The sequence below is a fragment of the Brachyhypopomus gauderio genome, chromosome 2 (assembly GCF_052324685.1).
Source record: "Brachyhypopomus gauderio isolate BG-103 chromosome 2, BGAUD_0.2, whole genome shotgun sequence".
In the NCBI taxonomy this organism is placed as follows: domain Eukaryota; kingdom Metazoa; phylum Chordata; class Actinopteri; order Gymnotiformes; family Hypopomidae; genus Brachyhypopomus; species Brachyhypopomus gauderio.
Genome location: NC_135212.1, coordinates 623914 through 646984, shown reverse-complemented (window position 1 = coordinate 646984; position 23071 = coordinate 623914). Strand labels below are relative to the sequence as shown.

General features: G+C 39.5%; 1 protein-coding gene and 1 long non-coding RNA gene across 4 annotated transcripts; both read right to left on the bottom strand.

Annotated features, from left to right (window-relative positions):
* Positions 1-15825: 15825 nt before the first annotated feature.
* On the bottom strand, positions 15826-20403 carry LOC143482878 (uncharacterized). 3 transcript variants are annotated; one of them, XR_013122317.1, is made up of 7 exons: positions 18349-20403; positions 17998-18059; positions 17794-17825; positions 17481-17540; positions 17279-17310; positions 16960-17019; positions 15826-16685 (listed from the first exon to the last, which is right to left on the bottom strand). It is a non-coding gene; the product is annotated as an uncharacterized LOC143482878 (long non-coding RNA). The 3 variants fall into 3 exon arrangements; XR_013122316.1 differs by lacking the exon at positions 17279-17310; XR_013122318.1 differs by lacking the exon at positions 17279-17310 and having other exon boundaries at positions 18773-20403.
* A 234-nt stretch (positions 20404-20637) lies between these two features.
* LOC143508713 (uncharacterized) lies at positions 20638-22618 on the bottom strand. Its single transcript, XM_076997367.1, has 4 exons — positions 22534-22618; positions 21677-22118; positions 21320-21535; positions 20638-20938 (listed from the first exon to the last, which is right to left on the bottom strand). The coding sequence occupies exons 2-4, from the start codon at positions 22115-22117 to the stop codon at positions 20717-20719; spliced, it is 879 nt and encodes a 292-aa protein (XP_076853482.1). The 5' UTR covers position 22118; positions 22534-22618; the 3' UTR covers positions 20638-20716.
* Positions 22619-23071: the final 453 nt, after the last annotated feature.

Genomic DNA, 23071 nt, shown 5'->3' with positions numbered 1-23071 from the left:
CATAATTAGCAAAAAGAAAATAACTTTTAATCATTTCTTGCTTTCTCTTTTCATTTCACATTGTGTGTCTGTGTTTATTGCTCGCTTGCTTTCTCTCTCTCTCCGTTTCACACTGTCCTTCCTTATGTCGTTATGTTCTCCTGCTTCTTAGTGTACACTTGTAACTCCGGCGGTAGCCCAACTAAATAGTAGCCCTAACCAACCCCACCCCCCACACCACAATTTTTACCCCTGAAGGGATCTGTACTGAGAGTCTTCAAGAGCGCTGATAATTCACGTTGCAATCAGTCAAGCAATATAGCTTGTGTAATAACACACATATTACCTAACTATTCAATACAGCGATACAAATACACGACAATACATCCTAATTACAATGGCCAAAAGTAGCTAGCTCCAGCATTTACTGGTTGTTCACGAAAGGCTGTTCTGTGAACCATTACAACACTCGGCCGTCCCTACTTAGTTGACTAGCAAAGCTGGCTATATCTCGAACGATACTTTTTGTTAGCTATCTAGCTTGCAAGCCTTCCAGTGCAAGGGGCATGTTATCAGTTATATCTAAAAATCAAAGCCTGACGATGTACACGCACACTGGTAGTTATCGATCTAGAGTAGCCAGGTTCACTATGCGTGTTCGGTATGCTAATAACAAACCTGGTATCTAGCTAGCTAACGGTCCAAAACGTTAGCCAACGCCTAACTGGCTACCTCACAAAATCAGCCGTCTGTCTTGCCTTAGTTAAGCGAATAACTAATGTTGTCTAACTAATGTAAGACAACGAATACGCCGTTTAAACATTCATGTCTAATTATGTTATGTCAAATTACAATTTATCAACGTGTTTAACGTTTTATGAACGCTGAATGATACTTACGGTAAAACGCAGCTGTTTCTCTCAGGGAGATCGAAAGCGATTGACGTTCTCAGTAAAAAAAAAACCTCAACGTCTTCGATAGTGATTTGCGCCTGCGCTATTTTTCAAAATTATTATGATTAAAATTATGATATTATTATTATTAATAATATATATTATATTCATATATTCGCTGTTATATTTATATTATATTGATATATTAGAATCCTCAGGACAACGCGTCAAAGTGAGGTTTTCCACCTGCAAGAAGCTGCCCCCCCCCAACCCAAAATCACTCCAAACTGGTCTCATTCGTTTGTGCTGTTAAAATTAATGTTTGTGCTTAACGTCACAAGCGCACCTCTCACGTATTTAACTATCTATACAATAGAATAAGCTGGGTGATGATGGACTACAGAAGGGACAGGAGGTGAGGGGAAACAGAGAAGGCAGAATTTCTGGATGACATCAAAGCTTCTGTTGAGAGATTTATGAGGATCTTAATGTTCCCTTATGCAGATTAACCACATCTTTGTCTAGAAGCCCTCTATCCAGAAATCTTCAGAGGTGTTGTGGGCAGTGGAGAAGATCAGGAACTGTTCTCTTGCTTCCTTGCTTCATTGCCAGAGCCAGCTCCAATGACTGTTTTATGTTGACCTCTTGAAAGTTTCTGTAACACACGGAGCACAGCATCCACATTCAGGGACCACTCCTTCTCCTGGCCATCTATCTGTTTAGCTCAGTGCATTAACATTTAAACATTTGCATTTAACCATTTTACTAGTACATTTATTATATTGCTATAATGCTTATTTACACAGGGTAGGATCCAAACCTCCAACCCTCTGACCTAAACAAAAGTACTTGTTCCATCATATAACAGGATTGTCTACAATAAAAATGCATTTAAGAAAAAAAAAGTTGTATCGCTTGTGTTTTCACTTATTAATGTTTTTGAGTGATTCATCCCTCGATCCTCCCATATGGAACCACTGATTTCATAACACCCTTAATTTTCAAGATATAGTGATCAAACTTGGTAAAATTACTAGGAGCTGATCCCTAACACTACACTGAATATCATATTGAAGCCATTTGTCTATGCTCCCCTTACATTGTTTCCTTCATCCTTCCATCCTCCCATAGGAATGCATTGATTTCATCAATCCCTTAATTTTCAAGACATAGTGATCAAACTTGATATCATGACTCAGGAGCTGAACCCTAACACTACACTGAATGTCATATTGATGCCATTTATCTATCCTCCCGTTCTATAATTTCATTCATCCCTCCATCCTCCTATATAGACCCATTGATTTCATCAATCTCTTAATTTTCCAAGACTTAATGATCAGACTTGGTGAAATGACCCAATAGATGATCCCTAGCACTACACTGAATATCATTTAACACTGATAACTGTGACGGGGGTATAGAGGCGGCCGGAGGCACTGGTTGCATGTCAGGAGCTTTATTATCCATGACCAAGAAATAACAACTTAAACGAGCACAAAGCAAAACAGAACATACACAGCTCTCAAAGACCTAATGAATAAGAGCATAGAAGGGCTCTCCTTTGTAGGCACGGCGTAGTGCAGGATATAGGACACGCTTCAGTCTCCTGAATGTACAGCACTGGACTGCACGACCTGTGGACTTAAAAAGGGGTGCAAACTGATGGTGTACAAGTGTCAGTAATTAGATGAGTTGCACCGGGTAAGTGACCTGGTGCAAGGGAGCGTGTACGTAGTGTTTGAGCAAGTAAATCCCCGCGCCCTCTGATGGCCTCAACAACCCCATTAAACTAATATCCTTTAACAATATCAAATACATCTGCATTAACTACCCCAATGGTAATAGCCCCTCAACAGGAATTGCCCCACCACAGGTAAATACCCCCTCAACAAAACTTCCACTTCTAAACAAGCTTTTCACAGAAACTACACAGTAATCTTAATACCCATCAAAAACAATAACTCCAACAGGTCAATAACCCCTCAGTGTCAACTACCCCACAGCCAATTACCCCTCAGCAGTAATTGCCCCAAACAGCTAAATTACCTCTTAACATCAACAACCCCATTAAACTATTTGACTTATACAATATCAAATACATCAGCATTAACTACCCCAATGGCAATAGCCCCTCAACAGTAATTGCTCCACCACATGTAATTACTCCTCAACAAAAAAATTCACATATAAACAAGCTTTTAACATTAATTACACAGTAATCTTAATAGCCATCAACAACAATTACCCCAACAGGTCAATAACCCCTCAGTGTCAACTACCCCACAGCCAATTACCCCTCAGCAGTAATTGCCCCAAACAGCGAAATTGCCTCTTAACATCAACAACCCAATTAAACTAATATCCTTCAACAATATCAAATACATCTGCATTAAGTACCCCAATGGCAATAGCCCCTCAACAGTAATTGCCCCACCACAGGTAAATACCACCTCTACAAAACATTCCACATCTAAACAAGCGTTTAACAGAAACTACACAGTAATCTTAATACCCATAAACAACAATAACTCCAACAGGTCAAAAAACCCTCAATATCAACTACCCCACAGCCAATTATCCCTCAGCAGTAATTACCCCAAACACCTAAACTACCCCTTAACCGCAACATAATTTAACAATGATAACATTAAAACAACCTTTAACATTAGGTCATCAACATTCAAAACAGCGTTATATCTGCTTTGCAAGCCAACATAAAGTTTGTTCACAAACTTTGCCTATCTAGTTATGTTGGCTTGCGAAGCAGCCAACATACTGTTCTCCCTATTCTTCTTATTATGTTGGCTTGCAAAGCAGCCAACATACTGTTCTCTCTATTCTTCTTATTATTATTATTCTATTCGAGTTTTCGGTAACTTTCACAGGTCGCAGTTTTTGAGCTAGAGCCTTGAAAATTGGCAGGTTCACAGATCTCATATGGAAGAAGTGTGCTTGTGCTTTTGGGACATGTCGGACATACGGTGTCCTCAGGACAAGTCCTCAAAGTTGACTTTTTCCCATAGAGAATGAATGGCGGAATGTTCAGAAATGTCCCCAGTTAGTGTGCTGTCATGAAAAATCATCAAAAATCTCCTGGATAAACAGCTGTAAATTCCTTCCACTTTTATCTAGAAGCTCCATTTAAATTTTAAATGAGAGAGAAATTTGTCCTTTCTGGCACGCCAAAATATCTAATCATTTGATCAATTACTTTTAGAGTTATGAGCATTTGTTTGGCACTAGACACAGAAAACTGCTCCATTAACTCCCATGTTAATTTCTCAAAATCAGAACTGTCTTTTTCACAATTTGCCTCTGTGTTTAACTTGTCATAAATCAGACAATATTGGGTCAAACAACACATAAATTACACCAAAATGATCAGCCAGGGGTCCTCTCTCATACAATATCTTCGGTTAAGCGATACGTTAAATAGAGCCCGAAGTACGACCGTTTGTTCGGAGGGTGCAAATCACATTAAACAAGGCGTCTACAGTGGCAGAGACCGTGTTTCAGTTAAGGGATTTTAAACAATTTGCCTGTTTTTAACTTGTCATAAATCAGACAATATTGGGTCAAACAACACACAAATTACAGCAAAATAATCAGCCAGGGGTCCTCTCTCATACAATATCTTCGGTTAAGCGATACGTTAAATAGAGCCCGAACTACGACCGTTTGTTCGGAGGGTGCAAATCACATTAAACGAGGATCCTCCACTCAGAGTGGTGTCAGTTATGTTGAATGTGTCTCCCCCTCCCCCTCACACACGTACGCACACACACATGCATCTCTCTCACACCCACTACACACAGTCACACACATATACACCACACACACACACACAGATGGAGCAGAGGAACAGATGGGGAAGATGGAGCAGAGGGGCAGATGGGGCAGGTAGAGCAGCAGGGCAGGTAGAGCAGCGGGGCAGATGGGGCAGGTAGAGTACCCCAATGGCAATAGCCCCTCAACAGTAATTGCCCCACCACAGGTAAATACCCCCTCAACAAAACATTCCACATCTAAACAAGCTTTTAACAGGAACTATACAGTAATCTTTATACCCATCAACAACAATAACCCCAACAGGTCAATAACCCCTCAATATCAACTACCCCACAGCCAATTACCCCTCAGCAGTAATTACCCCAAACAGCTATATTACCTATTAACCGCAACAACACCATTAAACTAATAGCCTTCAACAATATCAAATACATCTGCATTAACTACCCCAATGGCAATAACCCCTCAACAGTAATTGCCCCACCACAGGTAATTGCCCCTCAACAACAAATACAACATCTAAACAAGCTTTTAACAGATACTACACAGAAATCTTTAAAGCTATCAACAACAATAACCCCAACAGGTCAATAACCCCTCAATGTCAACTACCCCACAGCCAATTACCCCTCAACAGTAATTGCCCCACCACAGGTAAATACCCCCTCAACAAAACATTCCACATCTACAAAAGCTTTTCACAGGAACTACACAGTAAACTTAATACCGATCAACAACAATAACCCCAACAGGTCAATAACCCCTCAATGTCAACTACCCCACAACTAATTGCCCCTCAACAGTAATTGCCCCACCACAGGTAAATACCCCCTCAACAAAACATTCCACATCTATACAAGCTTTTCACAGGAACTACACAGTAAACTTAATACCGATCAACAACAATAACCCCAACAGGTCAATAACCCCTCAATGTCAACTACCCCACACCCAATTACCCCTCAGCAGTAATTACCCCACCACAGGTAAATACCCCCTCAACAAAACATTCCACATCTAAACAAGCTTTTGACAGGAACTACACAGTAATATTAATACCCATCAACAACAATAACCCCAACAGGTCAATAACCACTCAATATCAACTACCCCACAGCCAATTACCCCTCAGCAGTAATTGCCCCAAACAGCTATATTACCTATTAACCGCATCAACCCCATTAAACTAATAGCCTTCAACAATATCAAATACATCAGCATTAACTACCCCAATAGCAATAGCCCCATAACAGTAATTACCCCACCACAGATAAATACCCCCTCAACAACAAATAATAGGTTTTTTTAGTTATCATAGTAATAATGAGGTTATCAATCATTAAACATCCAAACAGCCTTTTATTAATTTTCACTTGACTTCAGCATCATTTTAAGTTTACATTTAACATTTCAACATAGTGTTAACATTTAAATAGTGTTAACATTTAAACAGCATTGATCGTGATTATTGTAATAGTAATCATAGTAATTAGCAGGTTATCAATCATTAAACATCCAAACAGCCTTTTATTCATTTTTACCTGACTTCAGCATTAAGTTTATATGTAATATTTCAACAGCAGTTAACATCATTTAACAGTTTTAATGTTCAATCAGCATATAACATAATTTAGTGGGTTATCAACCATAAAACAACCAAACAGGCTTTTATGCTTTTTAGCTCATTAATTTAACCATATGTAATGATTTCAGGTTTACATTTCACAGCACTTAACATCATCTAGCAGTTTTTATGCATCAACAGCCTTAAGCATCTTTTAACATACACACAGAATATTGATGTGTAGCTTCTTTATGAACCAGAACGGTTGACATTACAAAATAAGTAAAAATAATGAATCAACCAAACAATGAAATCAAGCAAACAACGACAATTTTTTTTTTGGAAAATTTGTCATGGTAGACAGCATGGTAGGTCAATAGTCCAGCAGGGGTTATAGACGGTATCCTAATATCCACATGCTTGTCCAATGGTTGGCCTGGTGAGTGCACAGGCCTGTACAGTTTGTCCTGTCACTTTGTGTGCACTGTGTGCATGTATGCATCTGTCTCCCACCAACACGGCCTGTTTAGACACATTGTCTGTAATCCCAGTGAGTCCTTCTGGAACCTTCCCTTTGGTCCCATTGCTTGAGTGCTTGACCAGAGAATCTCTGCCACTGTCAGGGCTCTGCTGGGTGGGCATAACCCTCCACCTCACTGTGGTAGTAGAGAAGCCAGTCCTCGCTGTTCTTCCATAGTTTTTTTGTTTGTTTTTTTGTTTTTAGTTGTCATGGTCAACAACAGTGTCAATAGTCCAGCAGAGGTCATAGGCAATATGTGTTGAAGATTGGGGCTCCTCTCGGTCTCTGTCTCTGTATCTGTCTCCCACCAACATGGCCTGTTTACACACATTGTCTGTAATCCCAGTATGCACTGCTGGGGCCGCGCACCAGAGTCCTTATGGAACCTTCCCTTGGGTCCCATTGATTGAGTGCTTGACCAGAGAATATGTGCCACTGTCAGGGCTCTGTTGGGTGGGCATAAGTCTGTGGTATCACTGTGGTAGTGCAGAAAACAGCCCTCTCTGTTTTGACAGGTCTTGCCAGGTCCTGTGCTAGCACACAGACACACATGCACACAGTGCACACAAAGTGACAGGACAAACTGTACAGGCCTGCGCACTGACCAAGCCAACCATTGGACAACCATGCTCACCATGCCTACCCCCTTCCTGGTAGCTGAACTGAAACTGAACTGAGTGAAGAAATGAACACAAATGTAACATAAATAAAAAATGACCAACAGCAGTCATAACACAAGGAGGAGTTGATTTAAAGGCATACATAAGGCTTTAACCACCCTCAGGTAATGAACTAACTGATGCGTAATGCCCATCTCCTGAAAGACGTATGAACATAAAACAAAAGGCAATTAAACACATCTATTGATGTCATATAAGGATACAAAACAAAACCCAATTAAACACATCTATTGATGTCATATATGGACACAAAATAAAGAACAATGAAACACATACATTGATGTCATATATGGACACAAAACAAAGGACAATTAAACACATCTATTTTTGTCATATATTGACACAAAACAAAGGGCAATTAAGCACATACATTGATGTCATTTATGCAGGGCCAGCCCTCTACATGGCCACGTAATTTGAGTATGCCTTGGGCCAGCTCTGCATATATGGACACTGAACAAAGGACAATTAAACACATATATTAATGCCATATATGGACACTAAACAAAGGACAATTAAACACATACATTGATGTCATTTATGCAGGGCCAGTCCAAGCTTACATGGGGCCCTATGCAGAATTTCATTTTGGGCCCCCCCTACCACCACCTCAACACCAAATGCTACATCATCTTGGTGCTCTTGGGAGCCCCCTGTTGGCAAGGGGGCTTCAAGTGGCTGCACAATTTGAGTATGCCTAGGGCCAGCTCTGCATAAATGGACACGGAATAAAGGACAACACATATATTAATGTCATATATGGACACTGAACAAAGGACAATTAAACATACGCTGACATCTATGTGACTACTGTCTCCGCTACGGGAATCCACTGGAATAGAGCATCTTTTGAGGAGGCTGCATTCTGTAACAAATAAATCATAATGTAACATGGAGAAACAAGTATGCAAAAACAGGCACAGTGTCAAAATCCCAGAAAAGCACACAGGAGAGCAGACAAAATCCAAAGGGGCAAACTCTACAAAGGTACAATACTAGATAAGTTAACTGTAGACAAAAGTTATAAACAAAACTGTTCAGTAGCACAAAATCGAGAGCTTGGCAATTTATTGCAACAAACTGAGTCAGTAATCAGGTGATGTGGATCTCCATCTTCAGGGTTGAGGTTGCTGGTCAATGTTATTCTGGAAACTGGGCTGTGTGACGTACTGATTTTCCTATCTTACAAAACACAATAAACAGGATTATGGTAGCTGTAGTATGTGTTGAGAAGTCCTGCTGCAACACTAGTGTGAGGGTTAGAAATAAACACAGGGTCCAGAAGTGTAGTCTTCTCTGTTGTTGCACTGGTTATCAGCTGTGTGTATCCTTTTGACTGAAACAAATTAAAAATGGGTTTATTTGCAACTGACAGCTGATCTTCATTAAAGTCGCCACACACCACAACAGGTCTGTAGTCCATGATGTCGATTGAGGTCAAAAGGGCATCTAGGTTTGGTAAGAACTCTGTCAACCTGTAGTCTGGTGGTCTGTAAATAACTGCAATAAGAGCTTGTTTTGGGGCCTCTACCTTTAAAACCACAAACTCCAGATCAGTTACATTCTGTATATACTGAATAGCATGAGCTTTGACATTATCTTTCACATACATGGCAACTCCACCACCACTCCTGTTGGACAGATGTGTGTAGTTGGTGTAGGCCGCATGTCTGTTCCGCTTGTATATTTTGTAGCCATTCAACTGCAGAGAATCAGGAAAAACAGAACCAGTCATATGCGTCTCAGTAAGACACAAAACATCAGATAAGAGGAGCTCATGATGGCTTTTGACATCCTCAATATGAGTTTGAAGGCCTTCTGTGTTATGATGTACAATTTTAAGACCAGAGTTCAAATGAGGTTCTTTTACTAAGTGCAAAAGTGGCTGAATAGCACTTAAATCAAGTTTGGGCATATTCTCCAATGAGGCACTGATTTCAGTGTCACAGTAAATCTTCCTTTCATCAAAGTCAGTGATGTGTAGTCCACTGAGTGATGTGGTTCTGCTGAGTGCAACATATGCCATACCTGGTTCAAAAATCTTCTTTAGTGATACAACAGCACACAGAGTTGTCATTCCTTGCACTTTATGAGTGGTGCATGCAAAGGCCAACTTTAAAGGAAATTGCCGTCGAACAGTTCCTTTTTTCTTCAGATTTTCCTCTACTCTCTCAATGTAAACTACATTATCATCACCTCCAGGCACTTTGTTGCGGTGTTTCTGTCCTGCATCAACATTATCCAGCTTAAGACCAATCATATGCACAACTGGAACATCTTTACGAATGTGAGTGACTATTTTTACCACTTTGCCAAATGAACCATTGACCAGTCCATCTTCCACATCAATATTTCTGGTAAGCATTACTCGTGCATCAGTTGCCAGCTGTAGTGTGTCAACAAGATCACCTTTTTCTCCTTTGAAAGGGACACCTTGTTTCTGCATCTGGCCTGTTCGTGGGTCTTTTTTATAATCCTCTGCATCTATATTAGTAATATTTTGAAAGCGTGATGATATGGCAGCTGAATTATAATCGTCAACCTCTTTATTAGTAGCAAATATGTGTAATGCATCATAGGGGCAGTCCTCAGGGGATTTAATTACCTGTTCTAGCATAGATCGGTCAGCAGCGGACAGTGTGTCGTGTTTCCGTTTTACTCTGAGTCTGTTAAGAAGCTCAGCATATGCAAGGTCATCTTTCTGACGCATGATTTCTGTCAGTATCACCATCTTAAAATGATCTTTCCAAAAGTCCAGCACATGGTCCTCATACACACACAGGGGCTTTGCCTTTCCAAGCGGTGGTAATTGCTGGAAGTCACCAACAGCCATGATAGAAACGTTGCCAAAGGGTTTGTTGTTCCCTCTAATCTGCTGGAGTCTCCAATTAATGTAAGCAAATAAAGGCTTTGACACCATTGATATTTCGTCTATGATTATAATTTGCACATTTGACAAGTTTGCCCTGATTTCATCCAGATTGTTCCCAAGTCCTTGATATGGAGGCTTCAAGCTTCGTGGGAGTTTAAAAAGTGAGTGTAGCGTTTTTCCATTAATGTTATGACTAGCACAACCAGTAAAAGCTGACAACAGCACTGTAGGTTTTGAAATGTCGGTTTCCTCACGTACACATGGAAGTTTCTGTAGTATTTTTGTAGCCTCTACATACACAGATTTAATAAGGTGGCTCTTTCCTGTTCCTGCTGTTCCTGCGATGTAATAAAGAAACTGCTCTGGGTTTTCATTAAGGACTTTTCTTTTGCACCAGTCACGCACAGTGTAGAACACAGCTGCCTGTGTCTCATTCAAGCTCTGGTACATTTTTTTTATTTCTGCATGGCTCATCTGTGGTCCTTCCATTATAGGCATTGCAGTGGTGTTCTCAGATCTAGATGCAACGTAATCTGGAACGTCATCTTGTTCGTTTACATCATTGTGATTTTCTGGCTCTTGCTCTAAAATGCATTCCAAACGAATCAGTTCATTTGCTGGAGCCAAAGTAGTCCAGGCATCTTCAATGGGACCGTTCTGTTCAAAGTCCTCGATTGCTTGTTCAATAGCTTCACTGTGCTTTTCATACTTTTCTTTGTTTTCATGTACAATGGAAAAAACACGTTGAAGGGCATCTGTACCTGGCAGCTTTACAAAGGCATAAATGTAGAAGGACTCATAATTGTGGAACTGAGCAGACGTAAGCTGTGTGATTCTGCGGTGGGGCAGGTAGAGTTTCAGCAGCGTTCCACAGTATTTCTCAGGATCTTTTTGTGGTGAGAAACGAGCAAAGCGAATGACAGCAGGTTTACCTCTGGTGCGCTTCTTTATGTGCCCCATGTTGTTTTGCAAAGGGAAGACATTTTTACCCTTTTTCTGTTCTGTATAAACAATTCGGTATTCACTTGCAAATTCTGCCATGCACATATTCTCAAACACTGGTGTTTTTGGCCTGGCCATGTACTTTTCTATTAATCCTGTCATCCACACGTTCTCATCATCAGGATCTTTGTTGTCCAAGTACTTCATAGGTAGGCTCATGCGCACAGCATTGTCGTCTGTCGGTATGAAAATGACGGCACGGGATGATGATTTGAGTTTTAAACTGCAAGTGCGTGCGACTGCTTCCTGGGCACTGACCTCTCTGTTTTTGGCATAGGCATGCATGATCTGTTTCATCGTTTCCCTTTCAGATGAGCTGTCACATGAATCTCTCATGACTCGCTTTAGATAATCGCTCATTTCATGTTCAGCTTTTGAAATGTATGACAGTATATACATTATACAGGTATATGGATTCAGTATGAATTGTATGTCCATGTTGGCATTCCAGGCTCTTAACAGCAGAGGATTGTAGCCATTTACCCAGCAGTCTTTTGGTGCTCGTTCCATTATGATCTGACTGGATGTAGAAAGAGACTCAACACTTCTCTTGTAGTCCTGGTAAGACATATTGACCTTTTCAAGCAGTTCTGTGATGCTTTCAAATTGTTGATTTTTGTCATTCAACAGATCCCACACAGTCTGTAGATTTACTTTAGCCTGTGCTTGTTCATCTATTTCTGTATTTTCCTCATCAGAGTCTGTGTCAAGGGGTGGTGGTCTGGGGCGTGTAATCATTGTTGTTGGCATAGGTGGTTTAGGAAATCCAAACCTGCAGTACTTGTTATTCTTTTTGCATGATTTGGAGTGATTTCGGCTGTGTGTCTGTACTTCTGTTACTATTGTGTTCAGCTCTCGGTTTGTGTTTGTGTCTGGCAACTTGCATGATATGTATTTGTCAATGAAATCACATACAACTTGATCTGGGTCATCTTCAAATTCTGGTGCATCTTTCACCCAAAACAGACAGTGAATGTGTGGAGAACCTCGCTGTTGAAATTCTACACGGTAAAAATAGTCAACCACCTCACCAATGGGCTGTGCAGGAGACAGAATCAGGTTCATGAGCCCTTCTACACGTTTCTCAAACATTCTCATGGCAGTAACTGGATTGCTACGTAGTATCTCACACTTCTGTGACCAGTCTAAAGCTGAGAAGTCCACACTTTGACCTTGCTGTGCTTTAATTGCTTTGATTACCTCTGGCCATCTCATCTCTGCTGCACTGAATGTACAGAAAAATGTGGGAGTTCCCAGCTGTCTGAGCATGGCAAACAGATCTCGGAGTGTTTTTTGCCAGTAAGCAGGTGTCCCTCTCAGAGGTTGCATGAATCTGGTGCCCTCATTATTTTTTATAAGTTTCTCTAATTCAACTTTGTCTCTTAAAAGTGAACTGTTGATTTTACGCCCATCACGTGTCCTGGTTTTTGCTTTTCGCAGTTGAATGGACATACTTGAAGCGGCTAGATGCATTTCAGTTACAAACTGTGCAAAGAAAATGTAGTTTGTGTCCATCGCAAAGCGATTATCAGCAGAGAATAATCTTGCATTGAAGTATCTGCTAGGTGAGAGAGCAACCTGTCTGTGTGGTTCATCAAATGTATTTTTACCACAAGGAAACTGTACTGGGAAAGCCATTGCCTCGATCTTAGGGACTTTAAACATACTGACTGGATTGTTTCTCTCTGCTGGAGCAATACAGAATATCCCATCATTGAAGGATAACAGATGATGACCAAGATCTGGTGGCTGAAGACATGTGTCTAACGCTAGACCTGTGTGCTGATCAGTGCTCTGATTCTCATTATCTGCATCAGGCTGCATATTCTCAGGGTTCTGTTGTTGTGTGTTCTCACTCTCAGTATTGTTGTCAATATCCATTTCCTGTTCTGGAGCACTTTCATCTGTGACGTCTGTAACATCATTAAATAAATCATCTTCCTGTACAGGGTTGAGAACAATGTCCTTATATTCAGAGTGTATTTCTTTCAGTTTACATAACGCAGACAAGACTTTGTGCATAGATATTGTCTGGAACTGATAATGACCTGAATAACACAACCGTCTCTTGAGTTTCACTGTAAGCAACTGTGATTCACTTCTTGGTCTGGGTAAAACATTTACTGTTGTTTCAACATCTGAAGGAACTGACACAACAGCACCCTTGATGGCTCTCTGTTGACCTTTGGGAAGACTGATGACCTTGGCAAAACACACGTATTTGGCTATAACATGCCTTTCAAGTATATTCAAATCACAGAGTTCTGGTGGGACTGGTGTAAGTTCAAGTTTATTAACAGCAGCAATGGCAGGCATCTTTCCCTTTGATAAATTTGCATGACAACAGTGGCAGATCCATTCTCTCTTCCTTTCTTCAGTCACACAGTTATTTGGACAGTCAGAGGAACAGATGTGAACATATTTGCCCGTCAAGCAAACTGAAGCAACTGTAAGATTCTTCTGATAGTTTCTGTGTTCACACACACGAACCTGGTTAGAAAACAGTGCTCTGTGACAGACGGTGCAAACATAGCTTGGCCCATCTTTTGCCATCTCTTTAAAGTGACTTAATGCGATCAACTGTTGTGGATTCTGGATGTCAAAGAAACACTCATTATTGATATTTTCATGCAGACTGTGTTGGTGTAAATAACGATTTAGTCTGTATTTTTTCTGTATATGCTGTGCACAACGTATTTTGTGTAGCATCTTTAATTTGGACTCTCTGTTCACTGACCGAAGTAAGCACTGTTCTCTGTGATGGGACCTAAAAACTACATCAGTCTGATATAATCTATTAAATTTTTGTTTTCTAAGCTCATAAAAAATTGAATCATTTCTGCACCTATTTGTAAAATATTGTTTTTGCTTTTGCCTGAAAATCGGATCTTTTGAATATTTATCAATTATGTGCTGTTTGTGCTTCTCTCTGTACACAGCATTGTTTTTGTAATTACTGATAACGTATTGTTTTTGCTTCTCTCTGAATGCTGCATTATGACGGTAGTTCGTTGTGATGTACCGTCTCTGCTTATCTTTGTAAGTAGTGTTTAGCATATAATTAACCCTTAATGTTCGTTGCTTCTCAAGTCTGTAATTTGCATTTTTTAAGTAGCTATTTCGACTGCGTTGTTTGATTTTCTCCTTGAACTTGGGGTCACTTGCGTATTTCTGCTTCCAGTTAACACGTTTCCCACATGTTTGCGAGGATGCGAGTTCTTGCATCTGTTGTTGAATTTTTTTTCTTCTGCGTGCTTTGTTTAACTTCGTTAATGTTTTTTTGTCATGCTGGCTAATAAAACTAGGCTGCACGTTTAACGTTTGAAGTTCACAAGGGAGTTCGTCATGTTGAGTACTACCTGTCATCACAAAAGACACGGGCAGAAGTTCGTATTGCTGATTGTCCCGCAACTCAAGGCAACCCTGATACAGCAGTAGCAACCTTTCGGTCAAATCTGTCAAGTTCGCAAAAGTCAGCATCACGGCCGTACCTGTGTTCTCATCATCAGGCTTTAATCCGTCGGGTGTTCTGCTGTGAGAATCAAAAAAGCCAAATCTCCCTACGCGATCTCTGAATACTGCAATGCAGGTGTTTCCAACGATCAGAAGCGCATCAGTTACGTTATCTGTAAGACAAGCGAGAGCGCTCTCTAGGTTCATATACTCGTCCATTCCTATTGGCGCATCGTCTTTCAAGAAACCATACCTTTGTGGGTGTTTAATAAGACTGTAACAGTGCAGATCGGTGTCGACTGTCGCTGGTAACTCGTCAGAAGTTAAATAGTTATTCACAAACCTTCCTTCATTCAGCAATGTTCGTTTCACAGAAGTATATAAAGCATCGCCTCTCACTAAAACGTTGTCAAGACCCATAGAGTTCAACTCGTTAACTTCGTTGTGCACAGCAAGAAATGTCAGAGCGTTGCAGGTACACTGTGTACCACGCGAGAAATCCTCGTATCTCTCGTCACCTTGACAGTGGGTGGCCTGAACTGACTCCACATACCGATTAGTAACAGTGTTTGCTACTTGGTTAGCGCTTCCGCTATCCACTTTCAGTGCCTCGCGTCGTTTAGCTGCAACGGACCTCTTGCTTTTTCTCGGCATGGTTTAACAGATTTCAAACAGTAAATCTGAGCAAATAGTATTTAAAATATGTGCAACCTCATCAAAAACAGATAATGCAAATAATTTAAACGTGGGCTACTTTGTAAATTAGGATATTACGTCTTAGTTCAGTAATAAAAAAAACACAAATGTAACTCGTCTCAGCACCAGTCCCAGATGGTAGACACGGCTCAATGGATCCAAGGAGTTCAGCGTTGAAACAAACCTGCGTGATCTGTTAACCAGAGGTCAGTCAACCTTTAAAGCCAAGCGCCAGGGAGTGAAGACTTCTTCAGGTGTGTAGGGGTGACCACTCGAACAGTTGTGACAAGCAGATGATGGTGGAAAGTTATATTCTAACCTATTCTGCTTAAACAATATTATTCCAAAAGGTTGTTTTTAAAACGTTTACTGTATTCAAAATAATCAAATCACAATAATACTGTTACAACTTTTAAAAAGATATTTGTCAGTTGTCACCTTAGATAAATCAGAAAACAATTCTCAAAAACAGTTATAACAGCCTAGACCTATGCAACGATATATGCACAAACATACAATTCAAAACTTTATATATGTGTGTCTGCAGAAGGCAAAGATGGTCCTACTGCTTACTGTTGTTTGTCTGAAACAAATCAATTCAACACAAAGCAACAAGAAAATGGCAATGTATATAAAACACACAAAAAACTATATATGCACAAACATCAAACAGTATGGGGTCTACTTCTTAAAAAATGCACTTCTGTAATTTGCAAAACTGATATATAGTACTACTTCTTCACTGGGATAAGAGAATAATGATGTGTGTGAGGAGTGTATGATGCGTGTCTTCAACAGCACTCAGCGATGATGGTCCACTCAGCCAATAATCTGGAACAAATAAATCACAGTTGCCTTCTGGCTCGTTTTGTTGCCTTCCGGCTCGTTTTGTTTTCGTTTGTGCCTTCCGGCTCGTTTTGGTTTCGTTTTTGCCTTCCGGCGTGGTAAGTTTTCGTTTGTGCCTTCCGGCGCGGTAAATTTTTGTTTGTGCCTTCCGGCGCGGTAAGTTTTCGTTTGTGCCTTCCGGCGAGGTAAATTCGTTTTGTTTGCGTTGTTTTTCGTTTTGTTTCGTTTGTCGTTTTGGATATCGTTTTGGGTATCGTTGTACTTGCAAGGGCAAGCCAATAGATGCAGACAAGAAAAGAAGAGAAAATATTGGGATGGGGAGGAGAGGTGATTTTAATAGAAAGACAGAAAAGACCAACAAAGACTAGAAAAGTCTTCAGATCAGGACCTGTAAAAATAAAGAAGAATCAATCTGCATGCATGTAGAATTGCAAATTGTGAATTCAATTGTACTACTTCACAATCAGATTCACTGGATATATATAGTATTGGGTGATTTCAGTCTAAACACAGCTTGCTTGCTTTTCCTCTTTATGTGATAAATAGATAGATAAGTCTTCATTGATCCTTTGGGAGGTTCCCCTCAGGGAAATTAAGTATGCATGATGTTATGGCTCTTACATTTCTGCAAATGTTAACGTTGAACCTTTAAAAACCCTTACTTTCACAAGCAGTCTTCAGAAGCCAGAGACCTGCACCAAGACCAGAGTTAGGTCACCCTGCTAAAATTACAACACAGAGAGAGAGAGAGAGAGAGAGAGAGAGAGAGAGAGAGAGAGAGAGAGAGAGAGAGAGAGAAATGCATGAGTGAAACTTGTACAGACAATCTACATTCAGACTGGTCACATTTGGTCCATTAGCCAAACTCTTATGCCTTATGTACACATACATTTACATGGTATAAAATAATGGGAGTTTTATGATATGTATGTGTGTAGTATTTAAGAGGAAACAAAGGTCTCATTAAATTCTTTTACTTACTCTGAAGTTAGGTGAGGTGAGCTGAACTGAACCTACAGAAACATACAAGTGCACATTAGTGAACATTTTCACAATTTGGCAGGTGCCTTTCTCCAGAGGACCTTACAGAAGTGCTTTGTGGTCTCTTTCTAATAGATGCTTATTTGTTAATACATAGGTCTGTCAATAATGCTGTTAACATGGAACCTTTAAAAACCCTTACTTTCACAAGCAGCCTTGAGAAGCCAGAGGAACCTACACCAGGACCAGTTAGGTCACCCTGCTAAAATCACAATAGAGACACACACACACACACACACACACACACACACACACACACACACACAAATCCCTGAGTGAAACTTGTACAAACAATCTATATTCAGACCGGTCACATTTGGTCCATTAGCCAAACACTGAGTAATATGCCTGATGTACACATACATTTAGATAGTATAAAATAATGGCAGTTTTATGATATGTATGTATGTAGTATTTAAGAGGAAACAAAGGTCTCATTAAATTCTTTTACTTACTCTGAAGTTAGGTGAGGTGAGCTGAACTGAACCTACAGAAACATACAAGTGCACATTAGTGAACATTTTCACAATTTGCCAGGTGCACTTCTCCAGAGGACCTTACAGAAGTGCTTTGTGGTCTCTTTCTAATAGATGCTTATCTGTTAATACATAGGTCTGTGTCAATAATGCAGTTAACGTTGAACCTTTAAAAACCCTTACTTTCACAAGCAGCCTTCAGAAGCCAGAGGAACCTACACCAGGACCAGACTGAGGTCACCCTGCTAAAATCATAACAGAGACACACACACACACACACACACACACACACACACACACACACACACACACACACACACACACACACACACACACACACACAGAAATGCATGAGTGAAACTTGTACAAACAATCTACATTCAGACCGGTCACATTTGGTCCATTAGCCAAACACTGAGTATTATGCCTGATGTACACATACATTTAGATAGTATAAAATAATGGCAGTTTTATGATATGTATGTGTGTTGTATTTAAGAGGAAACAAAGGTCTCATTAAATTCTTTTATGTACTCTGAGGTTAGGTGAGGTGAGCTGAACTGAACCTACAGAAACATACAAGTGCACATTAGTGAACATTTTCACAATTTGCCAGGTGCCCTTCTCCAGAGGACCTTACAGAAGTGCTTTGTGGTCTTTTTCTAATAGATGCTTATTTGTTAATAGTCCTGTCCAGAGTGGAACTTGGATATTACACAAAATTCCATAATTATGTTAATAAAATGTTCTTAGCTCACTGGCCCATTCTTTTTTACTGTAACAACACACCATCCACTGGTCTCTACCATATCAGATCATGCCCATCACAGCCATTACACTCATATTTGTACATAAAAACATTCAGAAATTTGTACATTGCTACAGAATGCACAATTTTTGTAACCCCGCAAACACACCAGGTATACAGAAATTGCAGTTTTAATAGCTTTCTACTCACTTCAAATAGCTTGACGTACACATGGATATGCAAATAGAGAAGAGAAACATTTAAATATGTGAACAACATTTGCATCTTTCAAACAAACCTTTCAACTGTCATACTGTAAATATTTTGAGATAACACATGACTGATTTAGTGAATTTGGAACAATTGTTAAAAAATCAAGTGAGCTGCCTAGTGCTTTCATAGACACCAATACCTTATTATTGAACTTCCAGATGAATGAAGGGTGCAAATCCTATTAAGGTTGCTACACCTTGTCAATTATATGTATAAATTAATATCAAAATGTACTTACACAAACTGTCGGTATTTACAGCTTTGAAACCTGCAAATTACAGTGCAACACAACAAGCAAGGTCAAATATTTCGCCAAATTTTAACAGGCTATAATACATATACTCGGCTTAATTTTCTTTCCTCTGATGCACTTGTCAAGTGCCTTCCTCTTAGCTGCACCAGTGGAGAAGTCAATCTTGTGAGCCATCTCTGCTTGAACCTTGTCAACATTAGCAGGCATCATCCAATAGCCTAGAACATCAGTGACCGTTTTGGTAACCCGTATCCACACTGCTACTTTAATTTTAAATAGGAGAGCCCCAATGTGTGTACAAGACTCTGCGATGCCAGCCATGTGCAGTGTGCGCAGTCCACCTGACCACCAGAACTGATGATCACCCATGGTTTGACCGGAGGTTCCCTGAGGCGCTAAAAGTGCAAAACCTACAAAAACATTACTACAATGCATTGCGTCTTTCGTGTCTGCTGACGGCACATTCCCATTCTCTATAATAACACAAATATTAATTCTGTATTTAACTTGTCGCGGTAAGCGATATCGCATTTATTATTTACACGGTTTATTATTTATTCTTGGACCCGTGTACTAAAATATGCCGGCCACAACCCAGCAAGCAATGCGGCGTGACGTAGATCCCCATTCTATATTAGCTAGCTAGCTACTTAACCAGCTAACTTTGTGTGCTTGGTCTGGTGTGTAATAACACACATATTACCTAACTACTAAATACAGCGATACAAATACACGACAATACATCCTAATTACAATGGCCAAAAGTAGCTAGCTCCAGCATTTACTGGTTGTTCACGAAAGGCTGTTCTGTGAACCATTACAACACTCGGCCGTCCCTACTTAGTTGACTAGCAAAGCTGGCTATATCTCGAACGATACTTTTTGTTAGCTATCTAGCTTGCAAGCCTTCCAGTGCAAGGGGCATGTTATCAGTTATATCTAAAAATCAAAGCCTGACGATGTACACGCACACTGGTAGTTATCGATCTAGAGTAGCCAGGTTCACTATGCGTGTTCGGTATGCTAATAACAAACCTGGTATCTAGCTAGCTAACGGTCCAAAACGTTAGCCAACGCCTAACTGGCTACCTCACAAAATCAGCCGTCTGTCTTGCCTTAGTTAAGCGAATAACTAATGTTGTCTAACTAATGTAAGACAACGAATACGCCGTTTAAACATTCATGTCTAATTATGTTATGTCAAATTACAATTTATCAACGTGTTTAACGTTTTATGAACGCTGAATGATACTTACGGTAAAACGCAGCTGTTTCTCTCAGGGAGATCGAAAGCGATTGACGTTCTCGCGCAGTTTAAAAAAAGGTCAACGTCAACAACAATACCGATTTGCGCGTGCGCTATTTTTTTCAATAATATTATTGGAATTATATTGTTATTATTGATAACATATATTATAGTCATATTCCCTATTATATTGATATATTAGATATATTGATATTATTATGATGACGAAGATTATTATTCAATATTTATTTACAACTCACAAACATGAATCAGGCACATTTATTTTTAAAATATATAATTTAATTATATAAATTAGAAATCCACAACAACAACAACAACAAAACTACAAAACTATATTACACTGCTACTCTGCACTTCAGGCTTAAGGAAAAAATGGGCACTCAAAACTTTCTATTACCCCTTCAGTGTGTTTTACCAACATTTTGAATGGTAATTCTAATATTATTTTATCAGTGTCTCCACTCCAAACATGGGGAGGGATGGAAAATTCTTCCATATTGGCAGTGAGGATCTTTACAGCCGTGGGAGTGGGGCAGATCCCCACAACCTCCACCTCTTCTGTAAACACTGCCATCTCCGATTTCTGTGAATAACAGGGAATATGATGGTTGCATGATTGTGAGCTCAAAAGTAAATGTTTTGAAGTTTACATTTACAAGGTATAGGGTAGATAAGCATATTTATTATTATTTATATTACATTAATATATTACATATAAATTAATATTATACAGTCAGATATGTGTTTAGATTATTAACATGGCTGTGACTCAAGTTCATCAGGATCAGAAGTGTTTTATATGTATCAGTGTCATCAATATATTAAGATATTAAGTTAAATTTCCAGTTACTGTGTGACCTGTGGTCATAGAGAAATTCTGTTAGACAATGGCTAACCCACGTATGGTGACAGTTTTTAACTGTCCTTCTACATGGTAGGTGTTTCTAAAGACCTTTTGATTTACCTTTATAGTTGTGTACGTAGTAGAATTGAATGTCACTACGTCTTTCTGTTTTTTGATGTGGAGGTGAGTAATGTCCACATTTGCAGACAGAGTGACATCCTCCAGAGCTGCATCTCTCCACAGAGCCACCTCATACTTATTACTCCCTGCCATCACCTCCAGGTTCCGGACTGGAACATCCCCGTCCTTCGTGTTTTGGAGCCTGGTAGTACTCAGCTACAATGAAACCGAGTCACAAATGATATAAGTAAAATAAAAGACATGATTGGTTAAGATTAAGGTTCAATGCATCACTTATTATACTGTGGGTCATAGAATAGATTTAACTAGACTAATATTTAAACAGTTAATACTCACACTGGTTACTCTTCCACATAAAGTCGAGTATACTGCAGTCCAATTTGGCACGTCTGTTTGGTACACTGGGGAGGGAGGGCAGACAGCATGGCGGCACTGTACCTCCAAATCACGTGAGACTGCAACATCCGATGTTTTGTATACAACTGTTGATGTTGTAAAAAACACTTTGGCATTTCCATATTTCTGTGATATGTTGTAGCCTTTGATGAAATATGATTGATTGTCATCAATTTGATCACAATCATCATTTTTTAAATGAGCCACAACGAAATTTTGCCCATCGCACAGGGCGCAAGTTGCAACCCTCTTCGAGGTCTTCACTGCCACCACGCCATCCACCATTTCATAGGTCTCAGCCCTCTCTGCAGTATGTTTCCCCACACACTTCACCTTCATTGGTGGTGGTCTGGCATATGGACCTGAAGCTTTGGAGAACATTCTAAGAGATGAAGAAAAAAAAAAACACATTCAGCCTGAAAAAACTGATCACTCTACCACAAACCACAAAGGTTGCATTACTGTAATCACAATATTAAACAAGATATTTTAAGTTTGGCTAAAAGGGACTCTCATTTGTGAGTTCACACTGAACGTTAGGCTAGTCGAAATGGTATAATAATAATAAAACATTCGATATATTAGAGTATTAAATTTCAGAACATATACAGACCAGTCTTTCACAGACCCTTCTTGTAAAAACTACTCTTTATTATTATATATTTCTTGATAAGACATTGTTATTACTTCATCATAAAGAAAAATGACTTCCTTATCCTTATTATGACTTTATCATGAATACAAAAGATTATTCCTTAGTATTATTACTTTATCATGAACAAAAAAGGACTACTTACTTGGAACCTTTTCCACTTCCACAGACCTTACTTTTCCACAGACCTTATTCTTCTCACAACTGAGACACTCTGAAGAAGGGTTGCCAGGTCCTACACAAATATCCAGCACAAAGTCAGTGTAAAACCCGCACTTCAGAAACTTAAACTAGCCCAAAGCATATGTCTGTCACAGATTTTAAACCAAACGGCAAAACTATGAATCTATGACTTAGTATTTGGTTTGAGGGATTTATTGTCAGTATTGCTATTTATATTAGTAATTAATATATAATAATAATAATCACAATATTGTAACAGTGTTTTATTACTTATTTTATATCAGTTTTACATCCCAGTCAAGAACATTTAATAGTAACATAATTAGCAAAAAGAAAATAACTTTTAATCATTTCTTGCTTTCTCTTTTCATTTCACATTGTGTGTCTGTGTTTATTGCTCGCTTGCTTTCTCTCTCTCTCCGTTTCACACTGTCCTTCCTTATGTCGTTATGTTCTCCTGCTTCTTAGTGTACACTTGTAACTCCGGCGGTAGCCCAACT